Raw genomic sequence first — 20,023 nt, 5'->3', positions numbered from 1 at the left:
GGCGGCAGTGAAGCCAGTGCGTACGTGTATGTGTGAGCCCTCCTCCTCAAAAAGGCGGGTCAGCTTCGATGACGTTGGACGCTACGAATTGACGGTGACCTGACATTTTCCCTCACCTAGGGATCTAGGGAGGACGGAGTGTTTATGAGCAGCTGTTTGTCGGCTGCTAGAGTGTGCTGTGTGCTCGTGCTCTGTGCTGCGTGTTTGGAGCTTCGTGCTCATATGCTGTATGCTTCGTCTTGCGTGCTCCGTTTGGGAGTCACGCTAGACTGTCGAACGTAACTTCTTGTACTGTAAATATCTGTAATTAAATCCTGTACGCCTAGTTCCTCCCAAGTTCCTCCCTACGACCTCCAACTCCTACAACGGGCCCTCGCGCCGGCATCGTTTTGTTACAGTCGCGCAACAGCGCCATTTTCGCTTGAAAAGCATCTACGAAGTTTCGAGGAGCGCATGTTGGCGCCATTGCTCTGCTGTGTTGTTTTGGTTTGCGAACGCATTGAACTGAGTTTTGTGGCAACTGCGACTACGTTTCACGGCATTTTCTATCGTGATAACCTGCTGCGCCTTCGTATGCCAAAATAGTTTCAGCAAAGAGGAGCTCTTCTTGACACCGTCCGGTAAGCGCTACGGTTTAAGAAGAAAGACGTGCAGTCATTGAATTGTGAGGGAGAATATCAGACCAACATTCTCCACACGACTATACGAGGTAGTTGCGAGTCTCTCATAGTATAGCATGTGTTCTGGCTTGCGTTATTGGTTTTGGGCCAAGTGCACCCTGAAAAAGCTTGCCTGCACATGCCGCGCCACCTAGCAGCGGTGGTGAGCACCCGCGGCTAGGCCCTCACTGTCATTTCGCCATTGTCTTTGGTGCGCTCAGGCCCGCCTGAAAGCCTGCTTTTCGAATTTTCCAATGATTTCACCGCGCCCTCTTGGCAGCTCTTCCGTGAGAATAAAAAGAAGAGAAGCGCACATACTGCTGCGTTAAGGATTGTCACAACCGCGAAGGGGATGTCGGCATCAAATTGTATCGCTTCCCTTAAAAACCGGGAGAAGCAACCCGGTAGCTTAAGTGGATCGTCGCGGTTTGCGTCGGTCCTGCGAATTTCTTGTAAACGAACTAAGACGTAAATGCAAAAACAAGACAAAAAAATAAGAAAGAACCAGCAGCGGCATCTGCAAATACATACAATAGCGCGTCAACAGCACAAAAACGCGTGAACTGATTCCCGCTGTTGTAAATCAGCTCAGATAGTTGTTTAGCTCGTCTTGCTCCATAACAAACTCGCCGTGGTTGTTGCGTGGCAAATCTAGCTTCGTAAGCGCTCCATCCTGGAGCTTTATACGCACTATGCTTCTTCCTACGCCAACATCAAGATCAAAGCTGGAACCGAGCTCATTCGTGCCGATGTTTTCTCGCGCTTAGAACAACAGAACTAAGGTTGGAGTACACTGCAGCGCACGCCAAGTATTCGAAAATTAGCATTTCGCTCGCGCACGCTAACGCATATTTGTTCAGTCTTCGCGTTGTTTAGTCTCAGCTGATTTCTCTCTATGATGCTTCAGCGGCAATGTCCTCTCCCATTCGAGCCCGAACGACAATACCAGAGTATGCTCGAGGCACTTCGTCAACGGAGAAAAAAGCACTTACCTGCCAATTGGCCAGAACCTCTACAATTGTGAGGTACAAGGCAGGCTCCAAGTAATTAAGCAACATGTCACAGTTGAAAGACGTCCACGGCCGTATTTGCTCACTTAAGTGGCCTAAAATAATGATTTGTTAACTCACTTTATGCTCGACGTCGTAAGCGTGCTTGCTTTGTTGTGACAAATACTTCGCGACCTGCGGTGTTTGCTTAGTGGCTATGGTATTGGGCTGCTAAGCACCAGGTCGCGGGACCAAACCCCGGCCACGGCGGCCAAATTTCGATGTGGTCGAAATACCAAAACACCTGTGTTATTAGATTTAGGTCCACGTTACAGAAGCCCAGATGGTCAAACGTATTCCGGAGTACCCCACGACAGCGTGCCTCCTAATTGGACCGTGGTTTTGGCACCTAAAACACCATCATTTAAGGTCCTCGCTGTGACGTCCTTGCAGTTTACTTCTTCGACAGGATATACATGGTTGTAGTCGTAAATTTGACGTCCTTTTTCAAGCGCCGATGGTCCAAACTGAGCCTGGATGTTTTCAATTGCCTTAAAACCGCAATTTAGAATGACCGACGGGTTTCACACGACCGCCGCAAAAGCATGCCTCCGTAGCAGTGGCCGCCTCGGTGTTTCGCGCAACTGACACGGTGGCGGTGACGGCTAAGCCGATCGCTGCTCCGCCTGACCATTAAAACGAGCCCATAGCGTAGTAGATATTGCACAATGCACTGACGATGTTGCAATTTCTCTACACGCTTTCACACGATTGCTACACGACATGTACTCTGTTTGTATAAGCACTACGTGGTCGTATTTGTTGCACTTAATCGTATTGTGCGCCAACAGGCTTGAATTAACGGGCACGCGAGGTTGAGCGCGAAAACGTGATTGCGAAACCTTTAGGATTCAGGGCATTCCTTTTGACAGAATTTGAGGCTCGAGTGTGAAAATTCATCTTAGGAAAGCAACTCTCTGCATTTTGTGATTAGTAACTAGCCTTCTTTAGAGCGAATAGCCTTGTGCGTGTCTTTTGTTCGTGTTCGTCATTGGCGGTTGCCCGGTGGATTTGCGATACCATGGAAAAATGTGCGTGCTCTCCCGAAACCGCGTTCGTCGCCTAACGACAGCATCGCACGTTTTTGAGACATACGTGTTAATTCGTGTCCCCTTTAAAGTGTGTTTAGGTTAAGATTCAGGGATGGAGCACTCGCAAAGAAAACGTGCGGTCGCCCGCTCGTTCACTGGCTGGTTTTGTCGTCGTTTGCTAGTTCGTTAAGTTGTTCGCTTACTCGTTCGTTCAACTATTAGCTCGTTCGACCACTATGTCTCTGAGACACACGTAGTGAAACAACAAATGGTACCTCAATATGAACGGCTGCGCCATTCCACTAACCGCAATTTCGGCCGCGTCATAGCGCGGCGATTGTTTGCGCGGTCATCACTTCACTAAGTCATATCTCGGAGTCAATGCAATCGTACTCAATGCATGCACCTTAGTGTAACTCGGTTTGCGACTAGTACGTCACTTTGTGAACAGACAAGCTAACGGACGATGAAACGCTATTCGTGATGAGTTCCAAACCTGAAAAAAATAATGCACTTATTTGAGTCTGAATGAAGTACTGTTACCGCATCCCCGCCTCGCGAACAAATACTAAAAAAAACGGATTTCATTTTCTATAAACAGATAAACCCGACTCGATGATCGGCCGCCTCTATTTCTGTCGACTTCTGCCAAATGGTACGTTGCTGGCTAGAAACTATGCAAAACACCATCCTACTATCTTTACTTCAGTGGTGTCTGCAGCGCATTAGCATGAAGACATGTAATTTAGACACGTTTATGGGCAGTCTATCACAGTTGGCCACGGAACGGGACTTTCTTTTAGAAAAAATGATGCTAGACTGACCACTAGCCTCTGTTCCTGCAGGTTCCCTTGAATTGTTACATTCTAACTCATTGAAATCGGTGGGTTGCTTCTTCGGAGTGCCATACGTGTGCCACAGCGGTTCCGTCATCAGCGGTGCAGAAATATACAGCGTACTTACAATGAGCTCCTGAAATACCTTCTTTCCCTAAGCTCTAATGTATTTGCTCAATATATGAAAGCAAGTGCACATCATATAACGATTATGCGTCACTTGTAATATCTCTCTTCTATTGAGTGGTAGCGACAGGTGCAGTTTTCTCACCCACTTTCAGTCTGTGCTTGATACTTCAGTGTCCGCTCGTACGTCGTATCGCCGGCATACCTGGACAACTCGGACCTCATGCAACGAGTGAAACCCGTGTTCCAGTCCGATGATGCACGAAACAAATATACGGGCTCGCTCGCCTTTAGTACCTGAAAGTCAAATGCACGGGTCGCTTTTAAGCCTTCTAATCTTGACGACCCAGAAGAGCCATAGAAAATAGACAAGGTACTGTCAACTTGCCCTACCGTCCAATATATAAATTTGCAGGTTAACTTGCACAACCATTGCAACACTATCGCCTGTAACACTACCATTGAAAGGGACTACGACCCAGCACAGCACGCTAGTTAAGACAACAGAGCTTGTACCCGCCGCTGTAGTTGGCGAACTATGGCTTTCTTCTGCTGAACATGATGTCGCAGGTCGGTGACTCGCACCAGCGGTGGCCGCATTCCGTTGGAATAAAAAGACGCTCCTATACTTAAGAAACGCAGGTAGTCCAAATTCATCCAGAGAACCCCCCCCCCCCTCCTTCTCCTTTAAGGGTTCGTTCACATCTTGGGTAAACAGCGCAACACAGACACGGTCAAAAGCTAAGGAAGTAATGGGACAGGTTTGAACGCGTCTGGTTTGGGACATTTGACGGAACGCGTGGTCCCAACTCGCGAGTTGTTTAGGGATGTTTTAATGTGACAACACAGTGTGCGCCATGCTTTCAAGTCGCCGCAAACCGTCCTGGATTGCGGCACGCCGTGTCGTGGCATTGATCAGTTCTCTAACACCCAAGGAGTTCGCCACCTTCAGTAAATGTAGACGGATTAGGCACACCCTATGTACGAGGGACGTTCGGAAAGTAAGTTTTGTCATTTATTTTCGCCCGGAAACTTTTGTGCCCTGTAAAAATACATCATCGCGTCACGAACTATACACCTCGAACTATTTTTTCCACATAGTCGCCACCTACATTAAGCAATTTGTCGTAGCCGTGCAATTAATTTGATGAAACCACTCTGGTAAAACTCGGTGCCCTGCGATGCAAGGACTTGTCGCACAGCCTGCTCCACCTCAGCATTGTTTTGGAAGTGACTTCCCGAGAGTGCGGCTTTCAATGCAAGCAAAAGATGCCCATTCATATCGGATAATAGCCCGCACTTCCATTGGGGACCACGTTGTCAGCACACGTCTGTTTTCTATCGTGATTTGTACTCGGATAACCTCGGGCTCACCGGTCTGCTGCTACTCTTCTTTTTTTTCGGAGCTCTGGGCATGCGTCATTCCTCCTCTGCTGATGCTCCTTCCGTCGTCGAACCAGCAACCGGAACGGATTCTTGCGTCGATTATTTGTTCCACCTGGTGTACCCTCTTTCAAAACAATGACAAAACTTACTTTTGGAACATCCCGCGTACACCATATAAAACGCGACATCAACGAATGGTGGCAAAGAGGAAGAGGGCCTATTACTAACTACTGAGGTTTCTTCGCGCATGCACAGAAATTCACAGCGTCATGATGCAAGCGGGTCAATTTTTGTTACATAAACGAGTACGAAATTGCAGTGACCGTTATTCTAATAGTCTGCACTGCTATCTACGTTGTTGGTTCAGCAGTCCAACCTGAACAGCTTCTTTTGCTGCGGAACTCTAGCGCTGCGACTGCCAGGCGTCGCTTCTTAAAGCGAAATCTCTCACTGGCTCTGCGTTAAAATTAGAGAAGACAGCCGCCAGAAACGCGTCGTATATTGAGCTGCCCACGTTAACTGCTCACGTCGGGTTGCTGTCGCGGTCGTTTCATCGTCGTCACTGCAACTTCGACATCTGACACTCATCATGGCTTCATCGTGAGCCATTGTCGTCACAAAGCCGTCGTCATATGGTTGTCTTCATGCCATTGTCATCTCGCTGTCGCTTCCCTATCGTCATCACTTCAGTAATGTCATTCCATTGTCATGCCGTCTTCGATTCATCGACGTCATTTTTAGAGCGCAGCTCTAAAATGTTCTCGCCGACACTCGCCGTTCCTGCGGCTGGCGGCGTAGCCGAGTGAACGAGCCCAACAGCGAAATATGAAGGAACGAAGCGGCCGATGAAAAAAGACGCGAGCCGCGAGCGGCGGAGACCAATGAGAGCGGCCCCTTCAGTGACGTGCGCGCGGGAAACTGGTTTCATGCGGAACCGCTCGACCGCTCAGTGCGTACTCGTATCTCGTCTCAGTCAGACCGCTTCTTGAAACGCCTGTTATTGTGACAGGGTCGTCTGCTACGCTGTGCGGCGCATAGACGCCAACGAAAAAGAGGTTCTGAGGAGCTCGCCTGCCACGGGAAGTGCACGAGGAAAAAGGAAAAAACAACCTGAGGACGAGTTCACGCATTGTGTCTCTGCCTCAAAGCTTGTCCGCCTCCGACGACGAAGTCTGCTCTTTCTTCTGAAAAGGCGCGCGCTTTTTTTTTTTTTTACTATCGTCTGCTCGCGTCAGCTATCACTCGCGCTTGTTTTGTTTGCGTGGTTTTGTCCCGTTCACGCTTGTTTCGATTGCCATGGTTTGCGACTGTTTTGTAATCAGTTCTAATCAACATCTAATCCGCATGTTGGAAGCTGTTCAGAATAGGGCAGCCAGATTCATCTCTGGCAACTAAGACTATTATTCGAGCATTACCCGAATAAAACAAGACCTCAATTGCATTTCAATCATTAGAAGATGGCCACGTCATTGTTCTTTTATGTCTGTTTCACAGGTGCGTTTATTTTACCAACTTTCACTGTTTGCCGCTCCATGCTCCTGTGCGACATCTCGTCGAATTCACAACGCACTTAGTTTCATGCGTATACATGGTCAAACGCAGGCATTTAACTCGTAACCACTACCAAGAGCTTTCGCACATTTGAACAGCCTCCCGGATCACTTTGCATCCATCTCCAATCCTGAAACATTCCGTGATAATCTGAATTGTTTGCGTATTAATATTGTATAACGATGTTGCACTTCACTATTTCTGTCATGTAATTACTGTTGCCCCCCTTGCTCAATGCCCTTCAATCGGTCTGTAAGGTAATGTGAATAAATAAATAAATAAATAAATGATATGATTGAATGCGGGACCGGAATTGTGTAGCACTTTCTGGAAGCCAAGCGGCACCAGCAATTACACTAGAACCTTCGACGAGTCATGTATAAAAGCCGACGCCCTTGAACCGCAGATCAGATTTTCGACGATTGCCGACTCTGCTACACGTATCTCTCAAATTATTTGCCTCAATATATCGCCGTTGCTCTTTAACCTCGTCATGATCGGGGTAGCAAGGACGGTAGCGGGGACCGGCGTCCGGCATACGATCTACGCCGACGACATTACCCTGTGGGCGGCCGGCGGCACCGACGCCAGCATCGAGCAACAGCAGCAAGCGGCGGTTACTGCCATTGAGCAGCACCTTGACGGCACAGGCCTAATGCGCTCGCCCGCCAAATCCGAGCTGTTCGTCCTCACACCGCTTCGACCGGGACGGAAACGCGCTCCCCTTCGGGAGTGTGATCACATCAAGATTGTGACTGCATCGGGGCAACGCATCCCTGAAGTTCCCATGATCAGGGTCCTGGGCCTGCTGCTCAGCAAGAGCGGCCTCAACGACGAGACCATCAACAAGCTTACCACCAAGGCAATGGACGCCATCCGGATCATACATCGAGTCTCTACACGACGGGCGGGCATGCGTGAAGACAGTCTCGTGCGCCTTGTCCAGTCGTTCGTGATCAGCCACATCGCCTACGTTGCGGCCTACCTCAACTGGCACGTCACTGACAGGACCAAGATCAACACGCTGCTCAGACGGGCGTACAAGACGGCGCTGGGTTTAATGGAGACCACGAATACGGCTCGGCTCTTGCAGCTCGGCGTCCATAACACCCTAGAAGAAATAGCCGAGGCGCAGCTCACCGCGCAATTCGAGCGCCTCTCTACCACCAAGACGGGTCGCAGTATACTGATGTCCGTGGGTTACAACCCACAAGCTCCCAGCCGGCAACCGTGCGAGATTACAGATGAGGCGCGGGCCCACATTTACGTGGACTCCATCCCGAAGAACATGCACCCAGAACATGCACCAAGAACATGCACCAAGAACGGCGGCAGGCGCGGGCCAAGGCCCTCACCGAACAACACGCCCAAGACTCGCACGCCCGGTATGTGGACGCAGCGTAATACAAGCGGGAAGGCTTCGCGGCAGTGGTCGTTGCGGCGGCTACCGGCACCAAGACAACGGCAGCGAGCGTGCGGTGCACGAACGCCACAGACGCTGAGAAGGTTGCCATCGCTCTGGCGATCACCGAGGCCGAGTGTCGCACAGTGCTCAGCGACTCGAGGAATGTCGTGCGCAACTTTGCCAAGGGGCGAATATGCAAGCCGGCGGCCGCCATCATCGGCAAGCTCCAACTTCAAGACCGCGGCAGCACCATCCGTATCAAGTGGTTCCCGGCACACGCCGGCGAGTGTGCATCCTCACCGAACCACAACGAGACGGCCCATTCGGCGACGAGAGCGCTTACTTTCCGCGCCCCCGAGAGTGACCGTTTCGTGTGGTGGTTCGAAAGCAAGGACAGATTGACTAGTTATGCCGAAGTAACCAAGTGTTACCGCCTAGCTCGACGGACAATGCCGCCTCCCCACCCGGCACTCAGTCGGGAGGAGGCCGTAATCCTAAGGCAAATACAGACCGCGTCACTCCTCGCCCCCGCAATGCTGCACGTGCTTCACCCAGAGCTCTATCAGAGTGGGATGTGCGGTATTTGTGCAGGGGGTCCGGCGGACCAATGGCACATCATGTGGGACTGTGCCAGGTTCCCGACGGCGGCTACCTCCAGGACTTACCCGCCCGAACTTCAAGGCGCACTGCAGTCTGCAGACAAGGACTCACAACTATGGGCCGTCCAGCAGGCCCGGGGTGCTCTCGAAAAGCACAAGCCTCATGACCCACTACAAACGGGCCCAACTGGGCTAGTGCAGAGTAGGGTATAATCCCGGGTCGACGCTTGGCCAGCGTCACGACTCATTAAACCGTCGTTTGCCGGCACATTATTAAAGTTATCCCTATCCTCCTATCGCGAAATGAAAACACGTGTAGAGCTGCACTCAAACTTCGCATTATGGAGTAGGACAGTCTTGCGAACATCGGCTCCCGCTTTCTAAAATGTTTTCGGCCAGATTTTTTAAGGTTTCCGAGTGGATTTCGTTATTAACGGAAGCCTAAAGACGAGAGGACAACGCTGATACCAAGTTTTGGTCAGTGGGTGGACTTTTCGCCTTATTACCAGTGTTTTTCGCCCGAACGGGCGTTCACTTCTTGCTCTCCTCATCGAGAAGCCTATCGGCGCCGACGTGTCGGGACTCCACGCCGACACTACTGCATTGCCCTAGTGATCCGAAAATTCTGCAGCATGGAAATCGTCGTGGATGGGGAAACCATCACCGACGAAGAACTGAACGACGGCAGTTGGACCGCTCTCGACACGCAGCGGCGATATGCCCGACGCAAGACTGACGCCGAGACGCAGCCAGCCGCCGAAGGGAACAAAGGGACGCCGAGTGAAACGCCAAGCAGCGCACCGAGATATCGCGCTCGCCCGCCGTCGTTACCGAAGAGAAGACCCCTACCGAAGCTCCCGGCCGAAGATTACAAGATCATCATTCGCCCACAGTGCGCGATCAACCTGCTATCTTACGGCCCAGCCAAGATTCTGCGTACAGTGTGGGCTGCGGCCCAAGCTAACCTGGTTGAAGCGATGCAAGAAGATCAAGTCAGAGTACACCCTACCAGCAACACTGCTGATCAGCGCCCCATCCAGGGTAAGAGCTGAAGCTTAGTACAACATCAAATGCCTTAAAATTGAGCAACAGGAATGTGCCGTTTTTGCATACGCACCGGCCCCAGAAAATTCAGTGAAGGGCGTTATCTATTACTCTTACTCGGATGCCGACTTATTCAAGGAAATATGCACGAGAAATCCAAGATTGGAAATCGCTGGAGCAAGAAGGATAGAATCCCCTCGCCATATTGTGATGACATTTGCCGGACAAACATTACCCGAACACGTCCGCTTTTGGGCCTCAATCTTTAATGTGCATCCATTCCGCGAACGGATTGAAGCCTGCTTTCACTGTCGCCGGATTGCCCATCGCTCGGATGTCTGTCCGGACCCAAGACGACAACGATGTCACCATTGTGTCGACGAAGAACATGAGACGCCGCCACGGGGAACTGTGGCAGCGTGCAAAGCGCGTTGCATCATCTGCCGCGGCGGTCACCCTACCGGCGCTCCCAGCTGCCGCTATCGCTTCTATCCACCTGCGCAGCGCAGACAACAAGCCGGGGAAGGAAAAAGAGGAAGCGCGACCACGTCGACGACAGCAGGGCTACCGGCGAGTGGCACACAAAACGCATCTGGCTCCGGCACAGAGAGCGGAACGAGCTACCGAGACGCCGTGTGTCATGGCCGCCCTTCCGTGCGCTCCGATCAGCGCGAAGCTTCAAAGAGTAGAAGTGGCAGCAGGCAGCGCAGCCGGAGCAACAGCCAGTCTCGCAACCACTCCAACTCCAAACAACGCAGTGACCAGGCGGTATCGCGGAAGGTTGCCTGGTCAGCTAATCCCGAGCCCAACCCCACGCCCGCACAACCTCAACAGGATGCAAACCAGGTGAGGGAGCTCGCTGAAGAGATTAGTGCACTCAGACAACAGTTAGAGGCAGCCAATGCCAAAATCAGGGCCCTAGAAAGTAGGCAGCCAATTGGAGACGCCTCTATGACGCCGGCTGCACGCGAAATAGTGGCCTGTGTTCGGAAAGCTGAACTTGAATCGATGGAGGCAGAACCGTCAAGCAAACGCAAAGCGTCAGTGCGGTACACACCCAAGGAGTCCGAAGCTTCAAACCCTACGGACAGAGCAGATAAGTTAGAAGGAGCAATTGCTCAGCTAGCAGAGACAGTCTCCAATCACATAAAGTCTACCGCAGAATTTCAGCAGATGGTAGCCCACGAGCTTACCAGGATAGGAGCTGTGTATAGAACCGAATGTACACAGGGCCTTACACAAAGCCCGGAACACGAACAACTTGCCACCACAGCCACCAAAGTGCTCAACACTAAGGGCTTCAAAATGACATCTGTATTGCCGGTAAGGGCAGAACCGTACACCAAAAAAGATGGCTGAAACTATTAAGATTATACAATGGAATTGCAGATCCTTTAAGCAAAATCGAGCAGCACTGCAGTTCCAACTCGCTAGCTTTGATCCCAAGGTAGATGTTGTAGCCTTACAGGAAACAGGCACGCAAGTCAAAATTACTGGGTATACCACGTTCAATGAATTAACTGAAGCCGACAACAAACCTTCTACGGCAGTTGCGATACAACGCAACCTTCCGGCAATGCAAATTGATCTGGAGGAACACAATATTCCTTACACGTTTGCACAGCTACTGCCTAGAAAAAAGAAACACTGATGTGTATTCCATCCTTAACTTGTACAGCTTCCCGAAAGATAAAAGCAACAGATTTATTGCCCTGCTGAAAAAAGCATGTAAAGCCGCAGAGAAGGAACAACTGGTTGTTGTAGGAGATTTTAACGCTCCGCACACAGTCTGGGGATACCAAATCTGCACTAGGAAAGGCAATGCGCTATATTCAGTGACAAGTGACTTAGACCTTACACTCCTCACTGACCCAGATAGGCCCACGCGTATCGGCAACAGTGTAAGCAGGAATACCACACCCGACTTATGCTTCGTCAAAAATGCCAATAGAGCTCTTTGGGATAACACCGAAACTAGTCTTGGGAGCGATCACTATATCGTTGTTATCACTATCCCTTCCAAAGGGCATAAAAGGAAAATGAAGCTAACTCCACATACCAAATGGGATGTATTCCAATACGTAAGAAACCGCAAACAGCTCACCGATATAGCAGACCTCACTGCGTGGACGAATGAGCTTATCCAGGATGTGGACAATGCCACAACCATGGCACCGATAGAAGAGGAAGGCCCCGTGCCAGACTCAAAACTCCTAGGTCTATGGGAAAAGCATCAAGACCTTCAGCAGAGATGGCTAAAGAATAAGATCAACCGCACGCTGCGCCACGAACTCGCCGCCCTAGAGAAAGAGTTTCAGGACTACTCTAGCGAGCTCAGCACTATGCAATGGAACCAATTATGCGACAACATGAATGGCCAGTTGAACGAAAAGAACCCCTGGACACTGCTTAAACACATACTAGATCCACAACACTCTAAAAGTGCTGCTCATAAAAGGATTCAGAAAATCGTACACAGTTTCCCGGGAACAGGCTCTGAATTCGTAAACCTCTTGATCGGGCAATATCTTAATACAGAACGGGAGCAGGGTGCATACATAGAGTACAGAGGAGACGAAAACACATTAGACGAAGACATCAGCGAGGCCGAAGTACGCGCCGCTCTCAGCTGCCTACGCACGACATCATCAGCCGGTAAAGATAAGATCCCCAACAAAATACTCAGGAATATAGATGACCCTACCATAACAATGATCACCAAGCTTTTCAATCAGCACTGGCAAAACGGTACTATCCCGCAAGAGTGAAAGCACGCTAGCGTGGTCTTCATTCCTAAACCGGGCAAGTCACTCAGTCTAGAGAACCTCAGACCCATATTCCTAACTTCTTGTCTTGGTAAGACTATGGAGCATGTAGTTCTCAATAGGCTGGTTGACTATGCCGAAACCAACAACCTCTTCCCAGAGACAATGATCGGCTTTCGACCCAAACTTCGCATCCAAGACATACTGTGGCAAGTACAAAATGATATCCTTAACCCAGCGCCTATACGCGTAACTCGAACAGTGTTAGCATTAGACATACACAAAGCGTTTGACAATGTCTCACATCGAGCCATTCTAGAAAACGTATCCAACATGAACGTAGGCAAGAGAACATTTACCTATATAGTACCACATTCCTCAAGGGATGTATTGCCACCATAAACATAGGCGATATTGAAAGTAAAACCATAGAGCTCGGCACTAGAGGTACACCACAGGGAGCAGTACTTTCTCTTTTCCTCTTTAATACCACCATGAGTGGCTTATCCCGACAGCTCAAAGAAATTCCTCATATCAGGCACGCCATCTACGCCGATGACGTAACGATCTGGACGTGCACTGGGTCGGATGGAGAAATTTCAGAATCACTGCAGGCAGCGGCTGACGCAGTGCAGAAACACGCTCGCAACAATGGCCTCAGCTGTTCGCCGAAAAAATCAGAATTGCTCATAGTCCGGAACAAAAATCCCGCAAATACGGCTGCCAATATGCCCGCACACATTCAGGTGCAGGTAGCTGGACAACCGGTCCCACCCGTTCCTAAAATCAGAGCGTTAGGATTGTGGATACAGAAAAACACGCACAACCAAGAAGCCGTAGCACGACTCCAAACTACAGCTAGGCAATTACAGAACCTTCTCAGGAGGGTCTCCAACCGACGGCACGGAGTTAAGGAGAAAGATGCCTGCAGGCTAATTCAGGTTTTTTTTTTCTGAGCCGAGTGGCGTATGTCTGCCCTTACCTGCACCTCAGGAAGAGGGATTTGGAACGGATTAACGGTCTAATCCGAACTTTATCCAAACAGGCTCTTGGGCTACCAAAATGGACTACTACGGAGGCACTCTTGAGTCTAGGCGTGCATAATAACGTTGAGGAAATGATAGAGGCCCACAAATGGGCTCAAACAGTTCGATTATCCAGCACACACGCGGGACAGCGGATCCTCGACACCTTAGGGCATCGCCCATCCTTAGACATCCCGCAACGACAGCGGATACCTAACACTATCCGGACCAATATCATTATCCCCCGCTCCCGAAAAACATGAGCACTGAAAACAGCGGTAGACGCAAAGCTAGGGCGGCGGCACTCTGGCAATGCTATAAAAACCAACCCGCCATATACGTAGATGCTGCTCGCACCAGTGATGGTCGACACTCTATAGCCGTCTCTAATGGCGACGGACACACCGTCAGCTGTGCGACGGTAAACACATCTTCCATTGTGGAGGCGAAAGAGGCCACCATCGCCATGGGCGCCTCCATTACGGGCACCAAGATTATTATATCCGACTCGAAAACAGCGATTCGTAACTACACCTCAGGTTTCATTTCCCCTCGAGCATTTAGAATCATCAACAAAAATCTCAATCAATTGAAGTTGGTGTGGGTACCCGCTCATGCGGGCTACCCTGGCAATGAGGCCGCCCACCTAGCCGCCCGAGCAGCTAGTAACAGGGAGGTGGGCTTGCCCGACGGGGTTGACCGATACGAAGGTATCCACACCTATAGCGAGATGACCGTTTATTACCGCGAATCCAGGCGAATATATCCATCCCCGCACGAGACACTAACAAGAATACAGGCCACTAACCTCAGAAGAGTACAGACTAGATCTGTACTTAGTCCAAAAAGGCTAGCTGCAATGACCGGTGGTGAATATCCACCAAACTGCAAACATTGTAGCTGCCCCCTGGCGGACCAAGATCACATCTTGTGGGGATGCCAAAAGAACCCTCCCCGAGAGAACTATTTAGGCGAGCTCTCACACATGACGAGTGGGAGACGAAGACGGAAACTTCCAACCCGCAAGACCAGATACGGTTGGCGGAATGGGCTGATAGCGTCGCGGCAAAGCAGACGCCACGCTAGCCCACACCGCTGGGAAAGAAAACTCCACTCAAACTTCACTATAAAAGTTTTCTCTCTCTCTCTATCAGTCATTCTATGACAATCATGTTATCGTCATTCAATCGTGCTTATGCAACCATTGTCACGCAATCATTGCCATTTGCGTCGTCATCGTCACAGATGCCATCATTCATTCCTCGTCATAACGTCTTCGTCAGGCCACCGTAGTTGTGCCATTGTCGCTCCAGCCTCTACATCTCGCTGTCGTCATAGCGTCGTTGTCGAGCCATTGTCGGCAAACAGTCATCGTCAACTGACTGACGGAATGTCAGCGTCGTCACGGTGTCGTCGTTATACTGCCATAATTTAAAATTTGGCACCCCATTGTCATACAGTCGGCGTTAAACGGATTCTGCCGTTCCATCGATATCGTTTCTTTTTCTTTATTTCAAGGTCACTGCGTCCTCGTCATACAGTTGTCGCCATGTCACCATGGTGAATGGCGACCTTTGCAAGCCAGTGCCATAGCAAAGTGGGACGCTATGACAGCATGTGTCATATAACGGGAATTTATTCGCAAATGTGGAAGAACGGGCATTCTGATAATGTTGCATCTTTAGTTAGCTGCGTGAGAACCGATGTAGGAAGAGAGAGAAGGGACAGGAAAAAGAAAAACCAGCGCTGTTTCTGGCCCTTCATCGCACTTCCTCCGTCGGTTGTCGCGCTAATAACAAAAGATACAGCCGAGGTAATAAAAATCTCAGAATTACCACTACACACAATAAATAAACGTAACTTTCTAGAATTCCGTCTGTATTGCCATCGAAAGTCAATGGTGCACGAGTTCTGTCGCAATTTTGTTTCCTCTGCTGAGTGATGTTCACGCCACTCCATACATGTTTTGTGGCGTCACAGAGATTGCCAAGTGATCAACACATCGGGACAAGTCACTGAAACTTGGCAATGACGTCTCACTCCTGATGCTTCCTTTGTAAATGAGGTAAAATACTTGCTGTGATGTACTCGAAATACGAAGCCGTGATAACATTTACATGATTCTGGCGAGCGGAGGGCGCGACATCGCGCACTCACAGGACCAGTCACTGGTCTTACTGCAGCGCACAGACGACAGCGCAGGCTAAGTGCTTTCGTACGCCGTCTAACAAATGCAGACCAGCATTTGCGACTGTGCTACGATCGTTGAAGAGACGGTCCTTAAATGTAATCGTGCCCTGAATTCTCATGTGCGCACGTAGAACCCGGCAAGTGACGTGTGGAGCAGTCGACACTATTCGTGGTTCAGTCATTGCCCGCCAGGCGGCGACTCTGATCGATCCCGCGCAATTAGCCTAACATGTGTATGCTGAAATTGCGGAGACCACGCAGCACATCCTAATGGAATGCGAAGGGATTCACCCACTGAGACCCGTGGACCAGGAGCGCTTGGATTTAAAGTAGACAGAAGGATCAACCGGTCAGCAGTATAGATCTACAAGCAAGAGAGGATAAGAATATTGGTGAGAAAAAAACGAGGCCAGAGATTGATACTACCGGATATGTTAAAGCCATAGGTAGCGGTTTTGAGGAAGACAAAAGGGTAAGAGAGATGTGTACAAAAATGCTAAAATGAAAAGTATGTATAGCATACCTGAGTAAATCAAACAGGCTAGATCACAAATTGTCAACGCTCCGTTTCAAAGGGAATGCCACTAAATCATCAGCAACAGCGGCCAGTTAGAGGCGTGTTCACACATGGAGCGCCAACTTTTGAATAGCGTAAGCTTGGGCTACCAGGCACGCGTATACTTTTCCGTATTGTCCGATGACCTGTCATGCCCTAATGTCTGGTGCGAAACCCCGCTCACCCCAATGTAGCGTCAAGCTGCTTCGCTGCTTTTGCCGAAGGTTGTTGAGTGTTCGCCGAGGTGAGCCTTGAGGCAGCTTGCGGTTTGGCCTATGCACGTCTGGTAGTTATGGCGTAACAATAAGATGCGCCACTTTATGCGTGTTTCAGGTAAACGAGAGGACTGCGGTAAAATTACTTTAAATAAGTAAATTATGGAGTTTTACGTGACAAAAACACCATATCATTATGAGCTAAACTGGAAGTTCCAGCGAGTAGGTATGGCACGCGTGGAATACTAAAACATCGCAAGAAGACGGGAGGCAGAATGCGTCTTTCTTCGTCCGGTGCCCGTCTTATTGCGCTGCTTTAGAATCCCAAGAATGATGACTGGCAGACCATAGTGTCTAACTTCGGATTAATTTGGCCACCTGGGGTTTCTTAATGTACACCTAAATCTATGTACGGTGGCGCTTTTCGTCCCCGTCAAAATGAGGCTGCGGCCGGGGTTCAAACCCCGACATCATTAGCGCCACGTCATCGCCATATATGGCTGCCGCGGCGGGTAGGCTTGCGCTGCAAGCATTCGCACAGTACATGCGGCAGTGAAAAGGCCGATCTTGTTGCGTGAGCACCCCATTATTCGTCTGATGCATAAAAAGGCCCAAAACACTTGTCTAGGAGTTTATGAGTAGGAAACTTGTTCAATTACATGCAGTCCGCAGATGAGAGTCATTTTAGTGCAGAGGTTATGTGATGTTCCATTATTGTAGGTGCTTCGTTACATGGTGTATACGCCTGTCTTCTTTACCGTGTGTTTTTTTTTTCTTTGCCATTTTTCCAACCCCTGTATGCCCCCCTCCCCGAATGCAGTGTGAAAACCGGAAACTCGCCAACCTGCCTGCCTTTCCTCTCTCACTTTGCAGCGCTTACGCTATATAGATTTTATGTTGCTATCATGCACTTGGTGGCACTGTTTGAGTTGAAACAATAGACGAGAATGAATTACGTTGACTCATTTTTTTTTACGAAATGAATAAGCATTTGTGCATGTTAATGCCTACGATGGCTTCCATCCATTCTATATACCAAGACACTGATGGGCGTCGTGGTGTAGGGCCCAAGTTCAGGCAGGTGCACTGGTATGTATTGATATGTACTAAACCCGTTGCGTGGCGTTTAACTAATTTGGACCGCTTGTGAAATCATTTCTTGCGTTTAAACCCCTCTCACGTTCCGGTCCACACGTTGGTATATATCCTTTGAGGTCGCATTAAACGATGGGACACTATTTGTGGCGTATTGACCAACGCGTCTACGCGAACGCTTCCTCTGAGAAGTCCACGCTAACGTCACAGCTGTTCATGGCAACTTCTTGCGACGCAGATGTTTTCCTCTCTGCGCAGCGCTCCGCGCGCCAACGTATTTCCCCGTCGCCGCTCTCGGCATAACGACGCAGGTGTTCCGTTCTACAATACTCCGACGAGCGTGCGACAGCTGCGCAAGAGCTGCGTTTACGCCGCAGAACACCGACGCGAAGCAGCTGGCAAGAGAGGCAGTTAGGTCCACATGCTATTCCTGAGTGAATGGTTTGCAATAGCATTATCAGGATCCACCCACCCACGGCTTTGATTGCGCGACCTATACTATCCGCATGCGCATTACAAAGCAAATTACAATTTACAGGCTTTGCGAGGACGCATATCTCGCACTGTTAACCTGATCGGCCTAGCCTACTCCCTCATCACCTGTGATTGCGGTGTCTATATCATCACACTGTCTCCAGGATCGGTCCTCTTTACTAGATCGAAAAAAGACGGACGCCGAACGGGGTGCAGCGGAAAATAAGCATTCGCATTAAAAATTGGCAGACTGCAGCCACCGGCTACTTCGGGGAGGGGCGAACCGTGTGGGCCATTGCGCCACTGTATCAGAAACATCAGCCCTCGGAAATTCCTAACGCGACGCGAATATTATAAGTTTATATTTGCTGATGTTGACAGCTCCGCAAGTTGGTGAGAATCCACTCCTACGAAAAGCGCGACAGACCACACACACACACACAAACAGGACCGTAAACTAGCGCGGCGTAACAGTAAACGAACCGTTATTACGCACCTCTAACGCATTGCCATAGCTGTAGGCTTCGTATTGGTCCGAGTACTCGGGAAATTCGTCTTGAGAATCCGCAATAGCTACAACGACATGAACTAAAAGCGCTGCTTTCAGGATAAGCATTATGCTAAATTTAGGCGCCACTCTGCCCTTCTCCTGTCGCTCCTTTATATATCGTGACCTGGTGGTTATCACTTAGTTTTCATGCACAATGCAACAATACATTTAGTAAATTTTACAAGATTTCTCTATAGCATGCAACGCAAATGCGGTATGCGGAGTTTGCAGGATGAAGCGCTCGCACGTCACCGGAATAGAACAGTATTATACACGTACAGAGCTTTTACATGCCCGACGCCAAGGAACAGAAAGTGGGGAAACTCACCGCGAGAAATCTAATTTGCTATTCAGTGTGGCTATGATTCAATTGTTATACATCCAGTATTTGACTTCTATACGTCCGATCCAGTGACGTTCGTAGGGTCGTGTAAAGTTTAAATATATACGTATTCGTTCTCGCCAAGAAAGTGGACATGGAAATTTGGTAATAGAAATATTTCTACACTCAAATGCTTGAGCAAGCTATGCAAGATTATGTCAAATTCAGCATCGCACGCAAGGTTTTATCACTTCAAAAGTAGGTCACACGTGCGCGTTATAGGTCCATAAATAGTTTTTAAAAAGACTAATAATTATTCGCGCTCGAAGTGTGAAAATTCAGCTGTTAGGCACGCTTCATCAATGCGCCCATGGTTTAAAAACATTTTTAAAATACGAGGGCATTCACACGTCAAGCAGTGCTCGCACCATTTTCATAGGCTAAGGATACTTATGAAAATGGTGCGGTCATAGCATGATAGAAAGCTGACTGCGCCAATCACGCCGCTTCTTGGAAGTGCCGCATTTCCTACATGTTCAAGTGTCACTGTCATACTCCTTCATAAACACATCGTTTTCACATGAGCACAACGACACTACAGTCGCCCAAGATTTCACACAACTTAAACAAACAAGCAGAAAATGTTAATGTGAAAGTTGTCTTTTTCGCTTCGGTCAAGGGCCTGAGCTAGTGTAAGGGGCACAGAATGCGCCTTGTTGTTCGCAGAGATTGGTTGTACAGTTTATCAATTTCACTGCTATATAAGATCATTTAAAATTACAAGACTCGACGTTGTCTAAATATCACAAAGCAAAAATTATGCGGATCCCATACAATCTATGAATCGATGTAAGTGAAGCTTTCTGTATGGTTTGCCTTGATTGGCGACAATTAGCAGTGATGTTGACGGTGAATGCTTAATTTCTTCATCGTTTAGCCCAAGAAGAGAGTGGTGGGTTGATGTTCAGCTTTGCGTGCATTATTGCTGTTTGTCTGCGTAGTACATAGAACACACAGGAAGAGGTGTTTGCTTGAGGCGTTGTAGTGCGCCATACTTCATGACCTCTGACAGCGTTGAGCATATCCATTGCCTCACGTGGCACATCGCATTGTGGCAGAAGTATTAAGTTTAAATTGAATTATGG

The 20,023-nt window shown here is 49.2% G+C and overlaps 1 protein-coding gene across 6 annotated transcripts in view; it reads right to left on the bottom strand.

Moving 5' to 3' along the window:
- Nucleotides 1-18,647, bottom strand: part of LOC142587383 (uncharacterized) — a 209,680-nt gene extending 191,033 nt beyond the window's left edge. For all 6 annotated transcript variants that reach the window (XR_012829508.1, XM_075698339.1, XM_075698341.1 and 3 more), the window contains exons 1-2: nucleotides 18,503-18,647; nucleotides 3,847-3,998 (exon numbers count right to left, since the gene is read on the bottom strand). Coding sequence is in view for 5 of the 6 variants with exons in the window: in XM_075698339.1 (XP_075554454.1) it covers nucleotides 3,847-3,998; nucleotides 18,503-18,622 (272 nt within the window). In the remaining variant the exon portion in view is untranslated. The remainder of the gene's footprint in view (nucleotides 1-3,846; nucleotides 3,999-18,502) is intronic.
- Nucleotides 18,648-20,023: the final 1,376 nt, after the last annotated feature.

Source organism: Dermacentor variabilis, chromosome 7 (genome assembly GCF_050947875.1).
Source record: "Dermacentor variabilis isolate Ectoservices chromosome 7, ASM5094787v1, whole genome shotgun sequence".
NCBI classification, from domain to species: Eukaryota; Metazoa; Arthropoda; class Arachnida; order Ixodida; family Ixodidae; genus Dermacentor; species Dermacentor variabilis.
This window is presented reverse-complemented; position numbering and strand designations above follow the sequence as displayed.